Source organism: Eptesicus fuscus, chromosome 11 (genome assembly GCF_027574615.1).
Source record: "Eptesicus fuscus isolate TK198812 chromosome 11, DD_ASM_mEF_20220401, whole genome shotgun sequence".
Lineage (NCBI taxonomy): Eukaryota > Metazoa > Chordata > Mammalia > Chiroptera > Vespertilionidae > Eptesicus > Eptesicus fuscus.
The window spans coordinates 56,907,216-56,927,526 of NC_072483.1; the positions used below are offsets into that span (position 1 = coordinate 56,907,216).

A 20,311-nucleotide genomic window follows, 5' to 3' on the forward strand; every position below is an offset into this window, starting at 1 on the left:
ATGGTGATGATATAATACAATATACAAATGTGATGGTATTTGGAGATAGAGCCTTTGGAAGATGATTAGGTCATTAGGGTGGAGCCCTTATAAGTGGGATTAGTGCCCTTATGAAAAAGACCCCAGAGAGTTCCCCTGGCCTTTCTATTATATGAGGACACAACAGAAAGCCATCTATTAACCAGGAAGCCAGGTTTCACCAGACACCTAATCTGCTGGCTTCTTGATCTCATATTTCCAGCACTTTGAAAAATAAGTTTATGTTATTTATAAGCTTACTAGTCTATGGTATTTTGTTATAGTAGCCCAAATGGACTGAGATTTAAGAGGTACTCAGAGTAGTCAAAATCATAGAGACAGAAAATAGAGCAGTGTAGTAAAAACTTATGTGGAAAGATAAACACTAAATTCTGGAGAATGGTTAGAGAAAGATAAATAGGAATGAGAGCAGGATGATACATGTGGGGTTTCAAGGAATGGGTTATTTTTTTTAAATGTTAAATATGACAAAATGTTATGATTGACAAACCTGAGGGAAGTATGAGAGATGATTAAGATAGCTGATAAAGATAGATAGATAGATAGATAGATAGATAGATAGATGATAGATAGATAGATAGATAGATAGATAGATAGATAGATAGATAGATAGATAGATTTTAAAAATGGAGCAGTGGTTACCAGGGACTAGGGGTGGAACAAATATGGAGTTAGTGTTTAATGAATATAAAGTTTCAGTTTTGCAAGATGAAAAGAGTTCTGGAGATGGATGGTGGAGATGGTTGCACAACAATGTGAATTTACTTAATGTCACTGAACTGTATATTTTAAAATGGGTAAAATAAAAATGTTTGTTATATGTTGAAAGAAAAGTGAAACTAAATGCTTTGAGTTTCCCATCTACCACAGTTCCCAGGACTCCTATTTCACACATTTACAATATTGACCTGGTCCCTGTAGGTATTTAAGTTTGAAGACTGGGTAAATGCACACACCTGACATACATTCTACCAAAAGTTATGGAAACACACAATGATGAATTCAATATTCATTTTAGCCTCAGAAATCTTACAGTTTTTGTAGGAGAATTGCCCCCCTTTCTCAAGTAATTAGAATGAAGTGTCAAAAAGAAGCAGAAAAAATGATAGGGGATCTCAGAGTGAAAAATAATTGGAGGTAACTGGACTAAGCAACAAATGCTTAATTAATGCCACAGAAATTAGCAAGAGTCTCTTTTTTTTTTTTTCTGTGTGTGTGTGTGTGTGTGTGTGCGCGTGCGTGCGTGTTGTTGTTGCTGCTGCTGCTGCTGCTTCACAAAGACATCAGCACTGGAATAGTTAGAACCTTCATTAGAGAAGATATCTAACAACCAGATGGTCCCAGATTGTCACATGCCCCTACTATGATCCAAATTTTAATTTAATATTATAATTTACAAGTGACTTGACTTAATGGGATTTTCCTTTCCTTCCTCAATTAGGACTCAAAAATTGCCACATAGAAACAGTCCTACTGTTTTGCATTACCAGTGGTCTATATAATTTGCTCTAAGCTCTTAGATCCTTAAAAATGTCAAATTCAGTATTAATGTTTTTAAAGCTGAAGTGATGATTTTTATTTTAAAAGTCCATGAAGTATGAAGCCTATAAATAATTGGTTAATAAATATATAATTAATATTTAAATGCCTGTTTTTACTTAGTAAACTTCTAAAAATAACATCCCAAGATCCTAAAGGCTGTAGCCACCAAAACACCAAAAATGGACACCAATTTGTCTCAGAATTAATGCTTCTTCATAACAAAAAAAATATGGCTTCAATTGAGCAGGCTTGGGATGTTACAAAGATAACAAATCTGGAAGCTTGAGCATCTGTTCTTTCAAATGCACTGTGACTTGCCCTATACACTTTCAGCAGCCCCAATTCAGGAAATGTTGGATTTTCCTCAATTAGATCTCATGTCCAAGTGGCCTTAATCAAACACATAAATAAACTGGAGCTTTCCCATGAGAACTAACAAAATTACGTCATGTCTAGTGACAGAACTGAAGAGACTGGGTTTATAAATACTGAAGACTTCTTTAACTTTATTCCATCTCTACAAACCTATGGGTCATCTTTAACCTTATTTTTATTATTTTACATTGCTTTCTACCTAAACACTTTATGTAACAGGCTATTGTTTCAAATATAAAATTTTCCAGATGGTATAAACCACTAAATTATTCCCAGTAGAACATCTTCCTTACATAGTCTTGATTTTGCTAATTTCAAACATTACAAACCTTTGAAATGCCATTCTAAATCATACTAATGTCCAAGATAACTGACCTTCCCTAGCTTACAAAATAAGATGTGCATAGCTACTGAGTTAAAGACACTTTCCTGTATTTTAATCTATTCCCTATTCCTGGATCCATAACCAAAAAAAAATTATTAATTGTGGATTTACTACTTTCTCATGGAGTTGCTCTGAAGATTATATGTATGGAACTTGACTAAAAAATACACTAAGGTTTTGATGAACGGCAGCCCTTAGTATTAATATTAATACCAACTGCTGCTGGTGGTGGTGGTGATAATTTATTGGACATAATTTAAATCTGTGATGACCCTGGGTGAATTAATACCAGCAGGAGTAAATTATTTGCTGCCTGACTTTAAAAATATATCAAATTATACCTTATCTGTTTGTAATGGGCACTTAAAAATTAGAGCTACTCTTAACACAACTGGAAAAACAAAGCTATAGCAATTTCTGGTCATTTCTTTCATGTTAAACATTACCATATGCCTTACATTCATATGTGTTTGTTGTTTCGCTTTGACCTTTGTAATCTATTTTAAAGATCAATCTGTGTCTGTTTCTTGCTTTATGTCATGCAATGAATGACTCTTGACCAGCAGCAATAACATCTTGACCTAGATAACAAGAAGGTTAATTTTAATAACCATGTCTGTTATAAAACATATTTTTCTTCTCATTAGCATTATATCCGATAGTGTCATTAACTTTAAATTCATTTCACTATGTCTATGTTCTAGAAGTATTTTTCATTTTTATAGCAAGAGGGGACAACTTAAATATAATTATTTTTTCTATCAATTAATTGTCCCTTACATAAAAAGCATCATTTATATTTTCTTAAAAAAAACACACACACATCACTGCATATCTGGTATGTGACTATGTAATCATTGCAGATAAGTTCATTTTCTTTTTTCTCTCTCTTTTATTAATAAACAAATTCACAATAGCTTTTACCTTAGAGCCAAAAACTGGTATTATTTTTTATAAGTACAGTTGGTATTATATTTCAGATTTTATTTACATAGCACTTTTTTCTATGAGCAATTCATTGCATAAAAAAGAAAAGATGTTTAATACGTTATACTACTTCATCACCTCAAATGTAATTTTTTTCTATGTAATTACTTTTCACTCTGATGACTATGTTCTAAATATATTTCTGTCTAAAGTAGATATTTTTGGGTGAGAGGAAGGTTTTAAAAGAGGGGCTTAAGTCAAAGAATGTCATAAATCTTTAAATATTTATGAGACAAAAATACCAATGTCCAATAACATATTATAATTTCTTTAAATTTTGAAGTGACTTTACGTTTTGTATTTTGTTTATGCTTTTTTATTGTTCTCAAAACACTGAAGGAAAAAGGTCTGAACATCTGAATAATTGAATACTATCAAAACACCTTGCCTAGAAAACTACTCTAAGTTAGCAAAGTCAGTCAGGTGTCCCACCTTATCCGTTGATATGTGAACATCTGAAATGTGCTATAGCCCCCGCATATTAGCAACTTCTGGTTTAGCTTTGACACTGATGTTAATACACTGAACTTAAATATGGGAATAAATAAAAACGATTACACTCGAAAAGGGGTAAGATTTTAAATGTGTAATTGGTATTTTATAATTTTCCTCTATAAAGCACAGATCACAACCCAAAATGAGAATGCAGACACAGCAATAAGGTTACGAACCGTCCCTGTGAGGTCCACAAACCAAATCAAGACATGCCTTTCTTTTCGTAGGCTTTTTTATTTCATCCCACTGCTTTCTGTATCTCTATGTAAAGACACTGTGCCTGCCAAAGACACACTCAGAATTCCTCTGCTAACAGATACTTGTAAGAATAAAACTTCTCTAAAGGCAGAAAGAGACAAAACAGCACGTTCCGACTGTTGTGAAGACAACATGGTTGTCATCCTTCTTGGGCCCTGGCAGCCGTTTGACTTGCACTGACTCGGATCCTGGATGCGTGGACCACATCTCAAATCCAGGGCTGGCGAAGGGCTATTTGCATGATTTCATTTATGGCTTTTTAGTGCAGCTTCTAGTGGAAAGCCACCACAAAAATAACATACCCACTTTCGAACCCTGAAGAGGTTCAAAAGGCTGTTGTTCCAAAGAACACTAAATATGGCTTAACATGTAAGAAAAATTCCAATGTATTTCTTAAATTCACTTTTCCCCTACCTACCTCTAGAAAGAATTTTATGCAATGAACAGAAAATGATGCCCATATAACAGAATTTGATAAAATATCAACTCAAATAGGAGGAGATAATTATAATAAAAACCCAGACTTAAACTCTTCACGGCAGTGAAATTCAGATAGGAGATTTTTTCACTGATGCGATTTTATTAGGAGAAAGAGGTATTTCTTGTTTCAAGTGGAAGGTTGAACTATCCCAGGGGAATGTTAAAAGTTCACTAAGCACTATGAATATGCAAGAATATGAAAGTGTCTTCAGCAATTGTTTTATGGAAGTTCTATAAAGGTACTTCACTTGAAGAGTGCTGTAAATTGTTGAATCTATTTATATAAAGAGATAAATCATGATTACCAGAAATAAAACTCTGTAGTAATACAGAAAAAGGCGTTTTTAAAGTCTAAAGGAATGTGTCTCTGTTGGAGGCCTCCGGTATCAAGTGTGATTAACATCTTGGATTTTAAGGATCTATATAATTTTATTTTCTAAGTGAAAAGCAAACTCAGTGCTGTTGAAAACATATTAATATACATTTTGTGATAGTGGTTCCTTCCTGGAAAATTATAAAACCTGAAGTGTTTCTCTTGAGTACAGAGGATCATCTTTTTTCTGTGCCAGTCTGAGCTGCAAGAACGTCTGCAGACAGAACCACAAAGCGTGGTCAATGCACTATTCTGTATGCTCAGGGCTGAGCGGTCTCACTGGTCCCAAAGTTCCCCATGATCATGCATGGGAAAGGTCACATAAACTCCTGCCTAGGCCATAAAGGGAACTTGACTCTGTTCCTGGCTTCACAGACCTGGTGTAAAAATATATATTAAAATTTCCACAAAGGACTTTTAAAATATAGGTTTGATACCCTAACTGGTGAGATGATTTTGGAATCACCATTGTAGGAAGGACAGACATTCTTAGAAGCAGAATCTAAATAACATGTAAAATTCCTCCTAGTCTTCCCAGTATTGTGTGCAGCCATGGAATTTCAATATTCACCATGTATTCTAAAACCTCTCAACTAACTTTTTAACATTTAAAGGATGACTTTTACTGTATGACATTTAGGGAAATTATGCTAATGAAAGGTTGATATTCATTCAGTCTCAAAATTAAAATTTTAAAAATCTTGCTTTTGTCTCTCTCAATTCACTTAGTCATCACTGAAATATGACTCTTCCATTACTATTTCCCAAGACATTGTTACCTCCTTTTCGGCACCCATCATCTGCCTGTGCCATAGTGACCGAGGTATATACTAGAGTAAATGTCACGGAAGGGCAACTACAGTTTGTTTTTCTTCCTCGTATCTAACCTCCCCAGTATCACAGCCCAGATTCTCGACACTTGTCGCCAATCAGAGAAGGCCAGGTGAATTGATATAAAGCCGTGGGTTCAGCTGCAGGTGAAAGTAGCCTGTATTTAGAAATCTGAATGGTGTCAATATGTCAGATATTTTCCAAAAATTTTTCTTGACTGATCTCTCTTCATGACTGATATTTTAAATGACTTGTTTATAAATAGCCAAGATACTATTCTCGCAAAATTTCTGTTAAACTCGTAGCTAGCACATACAAAACAGACAGTTAGAGATTTGCTTACCAAGTGGATTGAGGACTAACGGCAAAGCCCTAAGGAAGTGGGATGTAAACAAGTACATACTGAGAAGGAAAGGTCTGGTCCGTGGGTTTCTGACCAGAAGGCAGGCCTGAGAAAGACGTCTCAGTGTAAAGGGCTGGACAGTCTGGGGAGCCCAAGGGGACAAGAGTCCTGGGAGAGGAGGCTGGCAAAGTGAGGCATGGAATAAGGGCCAAAGATGCCAAAGGCAAGCCTAAACCACTTCCCAACTTGCCCCAAAGTACAACTAGCTATCAGAAAGCCCATGCCGTTTATTATGGAGGAACAGCCCAAAACTGTCTCTGAAGAACTGGGCCTGGTCATTTGAATCCTTTAAAACACTCCCCACCTCCTTTGTCTTCATCACAATCAGACCCTATCAAAGCAAGGCCAGCTGTCAACATGGTGTTAGACCAGTGATCGGCACACCCATTAGGCAACAGAGCCAAATATCAACAGTACAACGATTGAAATTTCTTTTGAGAGCCCTGAAACCGACTTCTGCGCAAGGGCCACGAAGTTTCAATCGCACTGTACGTGCGCGCCCGCACGTGGTATTTTGTGGAAGAGCCACACTCAAGGGGCCCAAGAGCCGCATGTTTGCCGACCACTGTGTTAGACCAACCAGCCCCACATCTGGCCTTAACCTGTTTTCAGTCAAGGACTGTTTCTACACTTGCTTGAAACAATTGCTTGGGTGAAAGTATGTCCTCTCTAGTGGCTACTTTCTCTTCTAACTCACCAGGATCGTGAAGCAATCATTTGAATTTGCCAAATTTTACCCCAATTATCTGGGCAAAAATCTCAGCTTCCAAAAAGGACCTGTTTTTATATAAAAAAAGAACAGCAATACGGGTAAATTTGCAATTTCCCAGTGAATGGCACCTAAGCCTATAATTCATCAGGAGCTAATCAGGATGAAGGACCACCCGCCTCGTCGCAACAGCTCCCCAGTGGGGTAATATATTAAGATGCTGGCTAAGGGGCTCTGATTTTATCCGACACAATGTTGCCTTCCTGGAGTTCTGCAGGTGCCCGCTGTGAGTGGGACCTTGGTGGGACTGAATTTGGAATCATCTGTGCACCTGTCATGTCTTTTTGAATTCATACAAGTCCTTGGAAGAAAGTAGAAGTTAATAACAGAGAACTGGGACAACTTTTCAGGAAATGTGGCAGATGGACATACATTCTGGGGGTCATTTTGAATTTTTGATTATGACTGCCATCGCTGTATAAAATTTACAAATGCACATTTAAGTAGACACAGATTATGATATTAAACCCACATGTGTAGATTTCAATATAATTTATCTTCAAGTGAAGGTTATAAATGGATTTGAGCAAGAATTTTGTTTTAAGCAGTAATAAAGCATATTGTTGCTATTAATAATACTATACTAATGCTTAATAATCACATAAAAATGGCCACATTTTATATAATTATATTCCTCCAGGCCCCCTCTTACTCATTATATAACAACCACAGAAGACAGTAATTCCATCCATAAATTTCTATTATCCTATATTTAATTCCAGATCAAAGCCAGTGACAGCAACTTGACTGTAACACTTAGTATTGTTAACTTGTAGTATCTCTGCTACGATTAAGACATTAGTTTGAGGAAAGCACAAAACTGATATATAATTAGCTTGCTTTTTAATCTTCTGTTTTAAGAGGCAGAACTTGTTTTTTCATTGTCTAGCTACTTTAAAATTCTAAATTCACAATTCTGAATTCTAAAGTACATAACAGGTAACTCAAGAACCAAGCGTTAGAGAGTCAATGAAGAAATTGCTGCATTCTCAGAAAGTGTCCCTCCTCACAAAATAAAACTTTAACTCAGTCCCTTATATTGTATCTATCCTAGCCATAGATTCCACCGCCGTGTAAAATTTCTCCCATTGCTCTATTGTTTCCTTAACTGCTCTACAGATACTCCTGAACTCCCTGTAAAATGTACACTCTTGAACGGGAGCCATCAAGTTCAAATTTGTCTCCCCACACGTTACTGCAAAAAGTTACAGCACTAGCAGCGTTGAAACCTCTGAGTGTAATCAGATGAGAGAACCAAGCACACTATTTCCCATTTACAGGGCTGAGCAACCATTAGAAACAGTGAGGGTTGCATAATGTTTCAAAAGTTTTTTCCCAGTGCTATTCTCTCGTGTGCTTGAAGAGCTAGTATGTTTTTAAATATATTTTGAGTTGATAAGAGCTTGTACACAGAGTTTAAGAAAACAGAAGGACTCCTTTGGTATGCATGAAGTTACACTTTAGACACACTCTACTGCTTTGCGGTAGCTTAGTGCCAGAATTCCCAAGTTAAAAAAATGAAGGAGGAAAATGATTTCTCCTGATAGCCCGGAGCCACCTGGGATGTAGCATTACTTACCTAAAGATGGGTCTTTGGAGATGTTTCTTCCTGATTGTGACATGGTCATCCATTTAAAGGTGAATGTTTAACTTCTTCCTGGAAACCACTCCAGAAATCCAGGGAGGGAATGTGGAAGCTTATCCTGATCTATTGTGCTGCAGGGAGCCCAGAAGGAAGGAGTAGTTTCCTCTTTCTCTTCTTGGGTGCTGGGAGAAAACTTCCCTGCTCTCTGCCAGCTGAGCAGTGTGTCCATAGAGGCCACATAAGACAGGCACGTTGGGGCACTCCCCCACAGAGCAGGGTGTGCAAAAACCACCGAGAGTCACTCTGATACAGGCGAGAGACGTGCACGGAACCCTCGGAAGCAGAACAAAACAGACAGAAAACTTCCAACCCCCGTGGCACCCAGGTAGGAGCCCCCTAAGTTATCGCAGCCCTGAGAGCCCTCCTTCCACATGCTGGTCAAGCTCCGAAAAGCTAAGTCCCTCCCTGTCTTTAAAACAGCCTGTTCTGAGGCTCAACTTTTTTCTTCAAAATAAAAGTTGTACAGCTGGTTCAGCAGTCCCATGTGAGTACCCTCCGAAAGTTTGTTCTGTTAAAATGAGGACTGTATACAAATTAATGAAGAAAGACGGGCTCAGGCTGTGTGGCTGGCTCTGCTTCAAAAGAGATGGTAATTATTTTACAATCTTGCTTTTACTAACACTGCATAAAGTATGGCACGACTCATCATTTTTGGCATTCGTAACCTAATAACCTACACTTGGCTGAAGTCAGAGATGCCATTTCAACTGATAGAAGGCCATGTGAAGCTGGCCAGAGCTACAAAAGTTTAAAAAAACACACACAAATTGCTCAATTCTAACAGTGACATTGTACCCAGATAATTGTACTCAAATGTGGCTTTCCAGCTAAGAGGGGACACTACAAAAAAGATATGGAAAAACACACATATACAGACAAACTTTTTTTTAAGTCCCCCAAACTCCCTAGGTACCTAAGGTTTTTACATTATATGATCAAATTTGAATTTATAAAAATAAAAAGGAAAGTAGATATAAGAGAGAGCTGTGGACAGCTGAAAATAAATGACATTAAAAATGTTTTATTTGGAAGACTTAGGCTCACACTGCAGGAACTCTTGTTCTAGTTACAGATAAGGCAAATCGTCATATTTTAATATAACTTATTTTGGAGACAGTCCTGTATTTGAATCACTAACAAAATTTCTACTCAATCAATAGTGTCATGAGATTCCAGGCCGGAGGTTTGGTATGTAATAAAATAAACCATCTCAAAGCATGACTAAATGTTTTTTTTAATCATACATGTAATAAATGGTGAAACACCTCAGAAACACACGTGCCTTTAGTTAAATGATTCATAAAAATAAGAACCAAATGTCATGGAGGGGGATATGATCAATAGGATCTCAATCTGTAGTTAGTACTCTCTAAATGATCCCATAGGAACAAGGACTTCTCTCCCAGAAGAAAGAGAAAGGAGGAGAAAAAATTACCAAAATATTAAATAAAGCTAATAAAAATCACATTTTAGCAGTTTTAATATATACCTTTTCTTTCATTTTTCTAATGAAATCAGCCTGAGAGATCTCTGAACTAAAAATAAAATAAATGGGTTCCAGTCCTAGTTCCATCATGAACATACTGGGCCATTGTGGGAAAACTTCTTGACCTATTTGAGCCCCAGTTTTCTTGTTTGTAAAATGAAGTTATAATATTAATTGAATTTTATCTTCCTTTCAAGCTTTAATGGTACTAAAGTACTATTTCAAAATATGGTTAGTTTACTTCTTGCAAAGGAACTAGCATAAAGATAAAGATGCCTGATATTTAAAAACAAAACACACTATACAAAGTTATAAATAAGTAAGAAAGTTATAAAATAGAAGACAACTTTATATTATATTATATTTATGTAGATATTCCATATTTACATAATGATGTCTAAATTAATATTCTCTTCACCATCAATAAGCATCCAATCAGAGATTGACATGTATGGGATACTGATGTTAAATCTGGAGACCATCTATATGCAAACTGATACTCAGACCTTTGGGGCAGATGCTTTGTCATAACCATATGCTTTAACTCTCTTTGTATAATAAGGTATATTAGTAATAACATGCTTTACAGGTCTTCTGAAAGCAGCTTTGCATTTATGGCTAGCATTCAATTGCTGGACTCATGTTTTATCTATATTACTATTAAGTTAGCATAGATACCCCTGAGGGAGGGACAAGCCAAGAGAATAATAAGCCCATCAACTTTTTAAAATTAACTTTCATTTTGTCTACTTTTGAATTAGAAAAGTGAGATGCTTTCTTCATTAGTATGATAGAAGGAACTCAAGACAAACACTAGGAAACATCTAGCCAAGGTACAGTTCAAATGACAAAGTAAGCAATCCAACTTGAAGTTCAGAGGCCTAATTATCAGCTGCAGAACCTCAATTAATTACAGGAAATCCATAACATCAGGTTTATATTCTTTTTGCTCTTAAGACTCAAGGTAAAAAGCTTAAATTCCCATTTACAACAAGCACTGTATTTAAACCCAATCTTAGAACCTAAAGAGCCATGAGAAAATACCAGTATGTTAAATATTCAGTTGGCACAAAGAAAAACACACATTTCCTAAATGTTTTTATTAACTTTCTCTCAAAGACCATTTAAATTTAATATTGAGAAAAAGTTTGCCTTATTCAACTTTAATATAGTATTCAATAAAATGAAAGAATCTCACTATGGTTGCTTAAATTATAAAAATATATTTCTTAAATTAACAGAATTTGTGCACGGCTGGGGTCCCTCTGGGTTGCCTGCAGGGATCGGGCCAAAACTGTAGTCCAATGCTGCCTGCAGCTCCTACATGCTGCTCCCGCTCATCCCGGCCCCACGTGCCTGCCGTGGGCTCGAACCCAATCATTCGCCAGCCATGAGCCCTGCGTCTTGTGCCCTCTCAAAGGGAGTGGCCTGCGGGATCAGGCTGAAACCGACTCTCTGACATCCCCCGAGGGGTCCCAGACTGCGAGAGGGCACAGGCCAGGCTGAGGGACCCCACCGGTGCACGATTGGGCTGGAGAGGGACTGTGGGAGGGCTCCAGGGCCTGTCCATCCCATCTCGCTCAGTCCTGATCAGCAGGACCCCAGCAGCAAGCTAACCTACTGGTTGGAGCATCTGCCCCCTAGTGGTCAGTGCATGTCATAGCAAGCGATTGAACATCCTTAGCATATCATTAGCATATTACGATTTGATTGGTTGTTCAGTTGTTCTGCCTTTCAGTCTATTTGCATATTACCCTTTTATTATACAGGAGGATAAGTGCCAAAAACACATGCAAAGGTGTAAAAATCATGTAATATTATGCCAGCTCAAGGACTGAAAAATGACTGTACAAGCTATCATTTTACCACATAAGTCTAGGCAAATATGTCTGAGACAAAGTGTATGCTCTTTTGTTCCAATATTATGTCACTAAATACAATACCACAGGTTATAATTTAAATGGGTTTTAAACTAAGTGGAGAAGTGGGAAGAAAATGCAAAAAAAAAAAAATAGGATCAGATAGTATTTTAGGCTTTATCATTATATACATATGATATAATTTAAAAATTTGTAAACATTTTTGCTTCTTTCTCTCTTGCCTCTCCACCTTTCACCAAGAGAAGAGCAAGCCCTGTGTGTGATTAGAAACTCTCCTGCACCTAAACTCTAGTTCAGTAGTTCTCAATCTTTTTTTGACACATTATATGTGAAAGATGACGTGCATGTAATACTCTCCCGGAAAGTACCTTGATGAAACCAAAACTGTAAAATATAGGCATTGCCATAATTTTTTTTTACATAGCTATACATATTGCATCAGTAAAGTGAAACACTACTTGGTCAACTCTACCATGAGATGAATGGCAGTGTGTGAACTGTTTCTGATGGACCAAGCATAAGTCTGTCCTTTTATCACTGGGCCAGAAACTATTACATATACATGAATGAGAGTGGCACTGTTTAAAAGATAACTTAAATCTGATCTATCCTTTCAAGGTTAGTCATTCATAACCTTCAGTATTTTCTCCATTTTAAAACAAATTTTCTGCTACACGTTTCACAAGTGATTACAAAGTTAGTTGATAAGTGGTGGAGCTAGAATCTGAACTCAGATGTCTCATTCCTGAGCCTAAGCTTTTACCCCTACTTAACAGGTTGTCATGCTGTCGGGCAGCATGCTCCTGAGGTCACTTGGGCTCTTTCTGGACTATATTTCCTATTCCATGAAGGAGAAGCAACTAGCCACTCCAGTGAGTATCTATTCTTCTAATCCTCAACCCTACTTAAATATCATTTCATTGTAGGTTATGTCCCCAAAGCCAGCCTTAGAAAGGGCCTACTTATATGGAGGTGAAATAATCAATGAATATTTCTAACTAAGATCTGAATGGAAATTCTGTCCCATTACAAAGAGCCCTGGACTAATGACAAGGAACAAACAATTAAATCGCAGCTCTAGCAGCAATTTTCCACTCTCTGCCCATTTGTTTCCTTAAAAATCAAACTAAGATGTTGGGCCAAATGACCTCTAAGATCCTTTTCAGCTCTGAATTTTTATGACTTTATGACTGGCACCATGAAAAAATGTCAAGTTATTTAAATTTAGTGTCCAAGCAAGAATAAACTCTGTAGTCATTTTAGTTTTTCTTAACCACAACAAGGTCATCCATACCACCAGAATACATTTTACCCTCGCTGTTGTGAGACTAAAAATATAACAAGCTACTATTCAGATGTGAAAATAAATTGTAGAACTTTATTTTTTCTAACTAAGCTGTTTTCCCCCTACAGCTTCAACTTGGAACTACTCTCACTGGAATGTAAGCTACAGCAAGACAGGGATTAGTGTCTGTTGTATTCCCTGTGCATAAGAGACACCCAATTGTAATTTATTGAATGAACGACCACATGACCGAAGTTATTGTAGGGGAGCAAATTTTGCTCCCCTAAAATGTGTCTTCTTGGCATGAGGATTATTTTAGGTTGACTCTTTTTGAAAAGCAAAAGATTCAGAATTTTTTCTTCTTACATCCCCCTTAACTGCCCAAAAATAATTTAGTAGAGAGCCTATTCCTGGAAGAGATCTATCACCAGAGATAACTACAAAGAATATGAGCCAGATGTAGTAGGCAAAGGAGCCTGATTGGTTAAAGTCCTCTCTGTGTCCCATTGTCTCTGCCATGGCATGCCAAACATTTGTTTATGAAACATTTGCTCGTGCCATATTTCTGTGAATTGTTTTTCTCTTTTTTGAAGCCCTAGGCTCCTATCCCCTACTCTTTAGATCAGGACTAGTATATAAGCTTCATTTGCCTGACTACCTATAGATTTCATATTCTTATGCAGTCCCCATATGTGCAAAATTACATTTGTTCTCTCCTGTCATTCTGTTTTATGTTAATTTGATTATTAGACCAGCCAAGGAACCTAAAAGGGTAGTAGTAAAAATTTTCCTCCCTCACATTGCCCACATCATCTTTTTGTATATTCTTTTTCTAAAATCTCAGTCATATCTGATAATTGTTCAGTCTCTCATGTTTCCTCCAAATTACTGTTTGTTTGTTTGTTTGTTTGTTTGTTTGTTTTTTCAAGAAGGCATCTGAGTTTATAGGAAGGTGGGCTTCTATGACTCTGTAGTGACAGAAGAGAGGTGACCTCAAACCCAAACTTGCAGGTACCTTCTCTCTTCTCTGTTTTCTCTGGTCTCTGCAACAATGTCCCTTGTCTTTTGATCATTTGGCTCCCTGTACACATCTACTGCTGAGATCTGTGCCTGATGTGTCCAGTTGGCTCAGTCTGGGAACTGTGATCATCCCTTTCTGATGGAGCCCAACCTTAGCCTTCACTGATGCTGCAGGACACTTTAAGTCTTAGTCACATCTTTCATCTGGCTCTCCACCAAGGCTGTGAACCTTTTGACTTCCCTAACCCCTTGCCATGGGCATGGTAGGCTCATGACAGATATACTAACTCCACATCAGCTGACTTCTGAATTCCCCACTAGCCAAGCAGAACTTCTTGTGCCCTCCATCCCACACAGGCACTGAAGAAGGCTTGGGACTGGCCACACCATACCACCATTTTTATTCTGCTGTAGCTAACTCACTAAATCACTGGGAAAACCCTCTGCTTTAAGCTTATACTTTCAACCAAACATGCTCCCTAACTTTGGAATTTCAGCTCAGAGGTAAGAGGTCAAAAAACTTTGTCCATTTTTGGCATAAAGTACCTTTTATCTGGGGTCCCTTTTTCTATATTTCACCAGGGCCAAAGAGGTATGCTTTCCCCATCTACTCTGTATCTCCTGGGTACCCTTTATAGTTTATTAAACTCAATATTCAAATCTACGAGCCTGGATCATGTAAGTTAGGTAGCGCTTCAGGATTTGGGGAAACACTTTTTTATGTACACAAAGTCTGGCCTTCAGAAATATGGTCTCACTAGGGGCTCAAGGTTTCATTTAGGTATGCAAAGCCACGCTTCTTATTTGTCTTTACTTTTACTATGATGACATTAATCTTATGCCCTGCCATGCATGAAGCAGTTGGATGCCTCTGGCTGACTGGGAAAAGGTAAGATCATATTCATCAAAATGGAGAAGAAGAAAAAAGCACATTATTCCGATTATTTTATGAAGCCTTCTTACTCATTTTTTTTCAGTGGGTACATAGTGAGTAAACTATACACAATATTAACATGCTGCCTTATCTGGTTCTCACCTTCCTATACCCCTATCTCAAAACCCTGACTATTAGGCTCATTCCTCACCAGACAGGCTGGTATTTTGTTCCTCAAATACTTCACAGTCTTTTTTGCCACTTGTGAATATACTGTTCCCTCTAATCCAAAATGCTTTTCCTGTTGCTCATTTCTCAGGCTTCGGCTGCAGTTTCATATCCTAAGTGAAGTGAGTCCTCTAACAACTCCATCTGAATTTCATATACCTGCAACACTGTGATCGTTTCCCTCAGAGAAAATATTATAATCTGTGTCTCATAATAGGTGTAATTTATTTACAAATGTATTTGTTCAGTTAGTGAATAAACCCATTCTGCTGAATACAGTAACTGAGGAAAAGATCAGAACATCTATCTCTTCTTGACTACATTAAAAATAAACCTAGTCAAATTATACTGAAAATATATTTTTCCTCATATGTTTGTCTGTAAAAACCTAAAAGTAGATTCTCACTGATATCTTGCAATGTTTCCAAACATTTTCTAATACTTATGTATGTGCTTCATCTTGAAATACTTATCATTATACTTCAAGAATTCTACATATCTGAGGATAAGTACAACGGGAATATTAAAACTGACAATGCAATTGAGAATCACTTGTTAAATGGTTCTCAATTTGATCAAAAACCTTTTCTACCTTACAGGCAAAAAGCAAATTCTAGCCAGTTAATGGTTTTAAACTAGATTATCTTGTCTTATGTGTCAGCCTTAACGTTTATTTGCCACTTATTCAATAATAAAATACAACAGAATGTTTATTTTCTTAGGTGAATGAATAAAAAAGACTGGGTTTATAGCTTTAAATAGCAATGAAAAATTGTTCCCTAAACTGGCTAACTCTTCAGCCATGTGTCAGAGTTGAGCTTTTTACTGCACAAAGTAGGAGACATTCCTCTTTGTCACTGAAGTGTAGAAGCAGGTCAGTTAAAGTCTGATTGGCTCCAATTAACACTCCTACAAGTTCTGACAGCCAGGAGTGCTGGCAAACAACTTCCTTGGAATGAGTGTGACATTCTGCGAAAACATCAACAATAACAACAAAGGAAATCATTTAAAACAGATTCTCATAGCCAAACACCCACCCATCACAGCTCAACTGAACGGGGTAATTGAGCAACATACAAATCTCCTATAAAAGGAAATGACTTTTGCATCGTGGGTAGTTAAATAAACATTGCAAAAAGAGACCTCCTTAATATAAAATGTCCGAAGTCAGAGGACTAAGAAAGAGATGGTTGACCAGGGGCTGGAAGGATGAATAGATATTCAGTAAGCAGGCGAAGAGGAAGGGCAAGCAGAGTGCATCAGCCCTGAGCACCAGGCAACAACACGTTTTGGAGGGCACACTGTGGCTGAGGCAGTGTGCTGTGGTGCCTGCCACATTACCCTGCAGAGTTACAGGCTCACACCATCACATGAGAAGAGAGGTTGTGGTTAGAAAAAGTAATCAATATGTCATCGCAGGTGTTTTTTTTTAAGGAGGAAGATCTTACCCTTTGCAACAGCATGGATGGATCTGGAGAGCATTATGCTGAGTGAAATAAGCCAGTCAGAGAAAGACAAGAACCATAAGATTTCACTCATATGTGGAATCTAATGAACAAAATAAACTATCGAGCAAAATAGAGATAGACCCATGGAGAGCAGGCTGACAGTGGTCGGGGTGGGAGACAGCGGGGTTAAGGGGGCTGGGGGTTGTGGAAGGATTGAGAAAAAAAGAAAAAACTCATGGACTCAGACCACAGTGTGGGGATTTCAGGGGGGGTGAGGGATATGGGAGAGTGCAGGAGGGTATAGGGGTGATAAATGGTGAGACTTGACTTAGGGTGGTGAACACACAATACAGTGTACAGATGATGTTATGGAATTGTGCACCTGAAAACCAGTATGGTTTTGTTAAACAGTGTCAACACAATAAATTCAATAAAAAGGGGGAGAAAAAGGAATGTGGTTCAGAGGTTTCCATTATTCCCAAAACATGCCAGAAATGTTATCCACAATTCTTAAGTCAGTGGAAAGTTGTCCAAAGGTAGGTAGTTGCATGCTGAGACTCATTTAGTTTCTCTGCAGCTCTGAAACCCAGCTCCGAATCCCAGCTCTGAATCCCATCACTAAATCATTAACTTAGCTTCAGCACTGAGTCACCCTTAACAGCTTTCTTCCATATTTTAAGCTTGGTTTCAACATGACTCTAAATTCAATTAGTAGTTGGTTTTGTTGTTCTTTTTTAAGTCTTTCTTAAGCTTCCAGTAATGCCTATGAATAAATGTGCAGAACTACCATCAAGAATGAATTGAATCAATGTCAGTAAATGGAAAATTCCTAAATGCTAACCTATTGACTCTCTGAGCTTTTAGAATTAGACAGCGATAGAGATAATCATGACTCACACTGACTTTGAATAGAAGCAGCTACTCAGTTTGCCAAGCTTTTGGTAGTATGGGTGATAGGTTCTGCATAATGACTCAAATGTATAGAAATGAGTCACTACCCCTGTTACCTTTTTAAAACAAAAATGAGTTATTAGCAGAAATAATAAATACAGACCACATTTATTTGTGCCCTCACATCCATTCATGCCTCATTTTAGCTTCAGCTTTTCTTTCTGCATCTACTCACTTTTCCCCACTCCATATCCTTTGAAATGATTGATCTATCCTTGCCACTCTAACCTTATTCTTCTTGTTACTATCTTATTTTTCATATAAATATATCATTCACATCAACTCTTCTATCATATGCGATAGTTACCATAATTTGTACATTCATTTAGTTAAACTCTAAGTTTAAATTCTATACAGGATTTAAACCGACCAGTGAACATTTTCCCAAGCCCAACACCAGACACGTTATCTACTGCATTATCTGACGCAAAGCCCAATCCCTAACAGGATATTGGAAATCAGTCTGTTTTAGAAATTCTGCACCTTTTTTTAACATTATAAACTTCTATCCCCTCTCTGAGCTCAATGGCAATCTTCCCTCATCTTTTCTTTTCTCCAGCTGGCCCAGTGGAAGGTGTGGGAGCAAGAGAGTTGACATGTATTTATTAGTCATTTGCTACATGTTAGGTACAATAGTTTATATTACAGTTAATTCTACATAACACACTTTGAAGGTAGGTCCTCTTACCTTCAAGTCACATTCAATGTAACCAGACCAGAGAAAAATTCTGTAATTTGCCAAAGTTTATACATCTTGTATGTTACAATAGGATTTGAATTCAGTTCTATTTGATACAAACATCTTTGTCTTACTAACACTGCCTCTCTGTGATCATAATGTTAGTTTTAATAGCAGCCTTAAGGAAAAAGGCATCCTGATGGACTATACTTTTAAAAATATAATTCTATGGTCACTTGAATTAGGTTGAGTTCTAACAACAATTCAAACTTGATTTCAGAGACACATTGATTTAGATAATTCTCACAATAGAAGACTCACCCATTTACAGATCAGTGAACCAAAAAGAAAAAAAAAGCAGAAGATGAAATATGGACGCTTTAAACTTTACCACTTGTTTGCTGTATAATCTTCATCAAATAAAACGGAATAAACAAAATTTTTGGTTAAAACATTGCTGAGAAACCCCAGAAAAAAATCATGTCAGAATAAACATATAAATGAAGCTGAGGTTATATCTCCAAAATACAGAATGGATCTCCAGCACTGAGGTGTGTGTCTGTACTATAATTCCCTCTTTAAAATCATACCCACAGAAACCCATGCCATTAAAAAATAGTTTATTAATTAAAATTGTCTATCCCCTTTTAAAATCACATTATGAAATATTCATCTTCACAGAAAAGACGGCTGGATGGACTTGTAAAGCTCAGAGTTGCCTATGAGATTACCTAGCTCCTATATTCCCCTACACGGATAATATTGGTAACTGCTACCATTTACTGAGCAGGTACTATGTGCCAGGCACAGCTGAGTACTCCACAAACCCTATTACATTGAATTCTCCTGACAACAATTAATATCTCTATTTTAGAGACAGCTAGTATTGAACACCTGGGAATTACAAAGCAAGGATCTGAGCCCACCTCTGCTTTCCCCCATAGCTCATGAAATAAAATGCTAGTGCCACCCATGACTGGGGCCATCTAATATAATTCACTTCAATTCCCTTCCTCTGTTCCTCACAATCATTTTATGTTTTTATTTGCACTTTCTTCTTTTGCTCCTGTTTCATAAACCATTTTTTTCCCCAATGATGGGCTCCAAATGTCATTATTGATTCCAACCTTAAATGTGCGAAGATTCTGAACTCACTTTCCTCAGTTGTTCTGCAAATACAACATTCCTGCTGTTTTGAATGTACACATTGTTTCAATATTTTTTGACCTTGAGGTAATGACTTACTTGTTATAAATAGAATCACAGACCTTCAAGGTCAAGTTATTCACCCTCCCAACCACTGCAGAATTATTCTTGCTTTTCCTCTCAAAAATGGTTTACCCCTGGAGCTGGAGGAAGTGAATCTGCTGTTCACTTGCTCTCCATCCCCAAGAACTTCTTATAATATGAGAATTTTATCTTGTTCAATGTTGCCTGTGTTTAGGGGCTTTTCTTATACTAACTTCTTTACCTGGTATAAAGACAAAGAAACAACAATCTGTTCCAACAATGAAGGGAAAATTGGCTGCATTGGGCTTATTGAAGAGTGATGTTTGGTCTCAAATGTAGCCATTGCTAATGCCTATTCAATGGGGAAATATGATACTAGATAAAGTTTTGCCTAATATTATTACCTTTAAACATAACATGACTTAATTTCACTGGTCAGCATGACAAAGAATATACCAGGCGTTAAGAGGACAAAGATTATTAAGACACAGGCCCTCTCCTGAAGAAGTTCAAGTATAAAAGGAAATAAATAATCTACTTTTAAAAGTAATTTTAATACAATTCAATAAGTGGAATTATAAAATAAATAAAATTATAAAAGTATAAAAGAAGTTCAGAGGGAGAAAAAAAGAAGACTCATAAAGGAAA

General features: G+C 37.1%; 1 protein-coding gene across 1 annotated transcript in view; it reads right to left on the bottom strand.

Annotated features, from left to right (window-relative positions):
* Nucleotides 1–8,569, bottom strand: part of PDE1A (phosphodiesterase 1A) — a 206,274-nt gene extending 197,705 nt beyond the window's left edge. The window contains exon 1 of the mRNA XM_054723430.1: nt 8,517–8,569. Coding sequence (XP_054579405.1) covers nt 8,517–8,569 — 53 coding nt within the window. The remainder of the gene's footprint in view (nt 1–8,516) is intronic.
* Nucleotides 8,570–20,311: the final 11,742 nt, after the last annotated feature.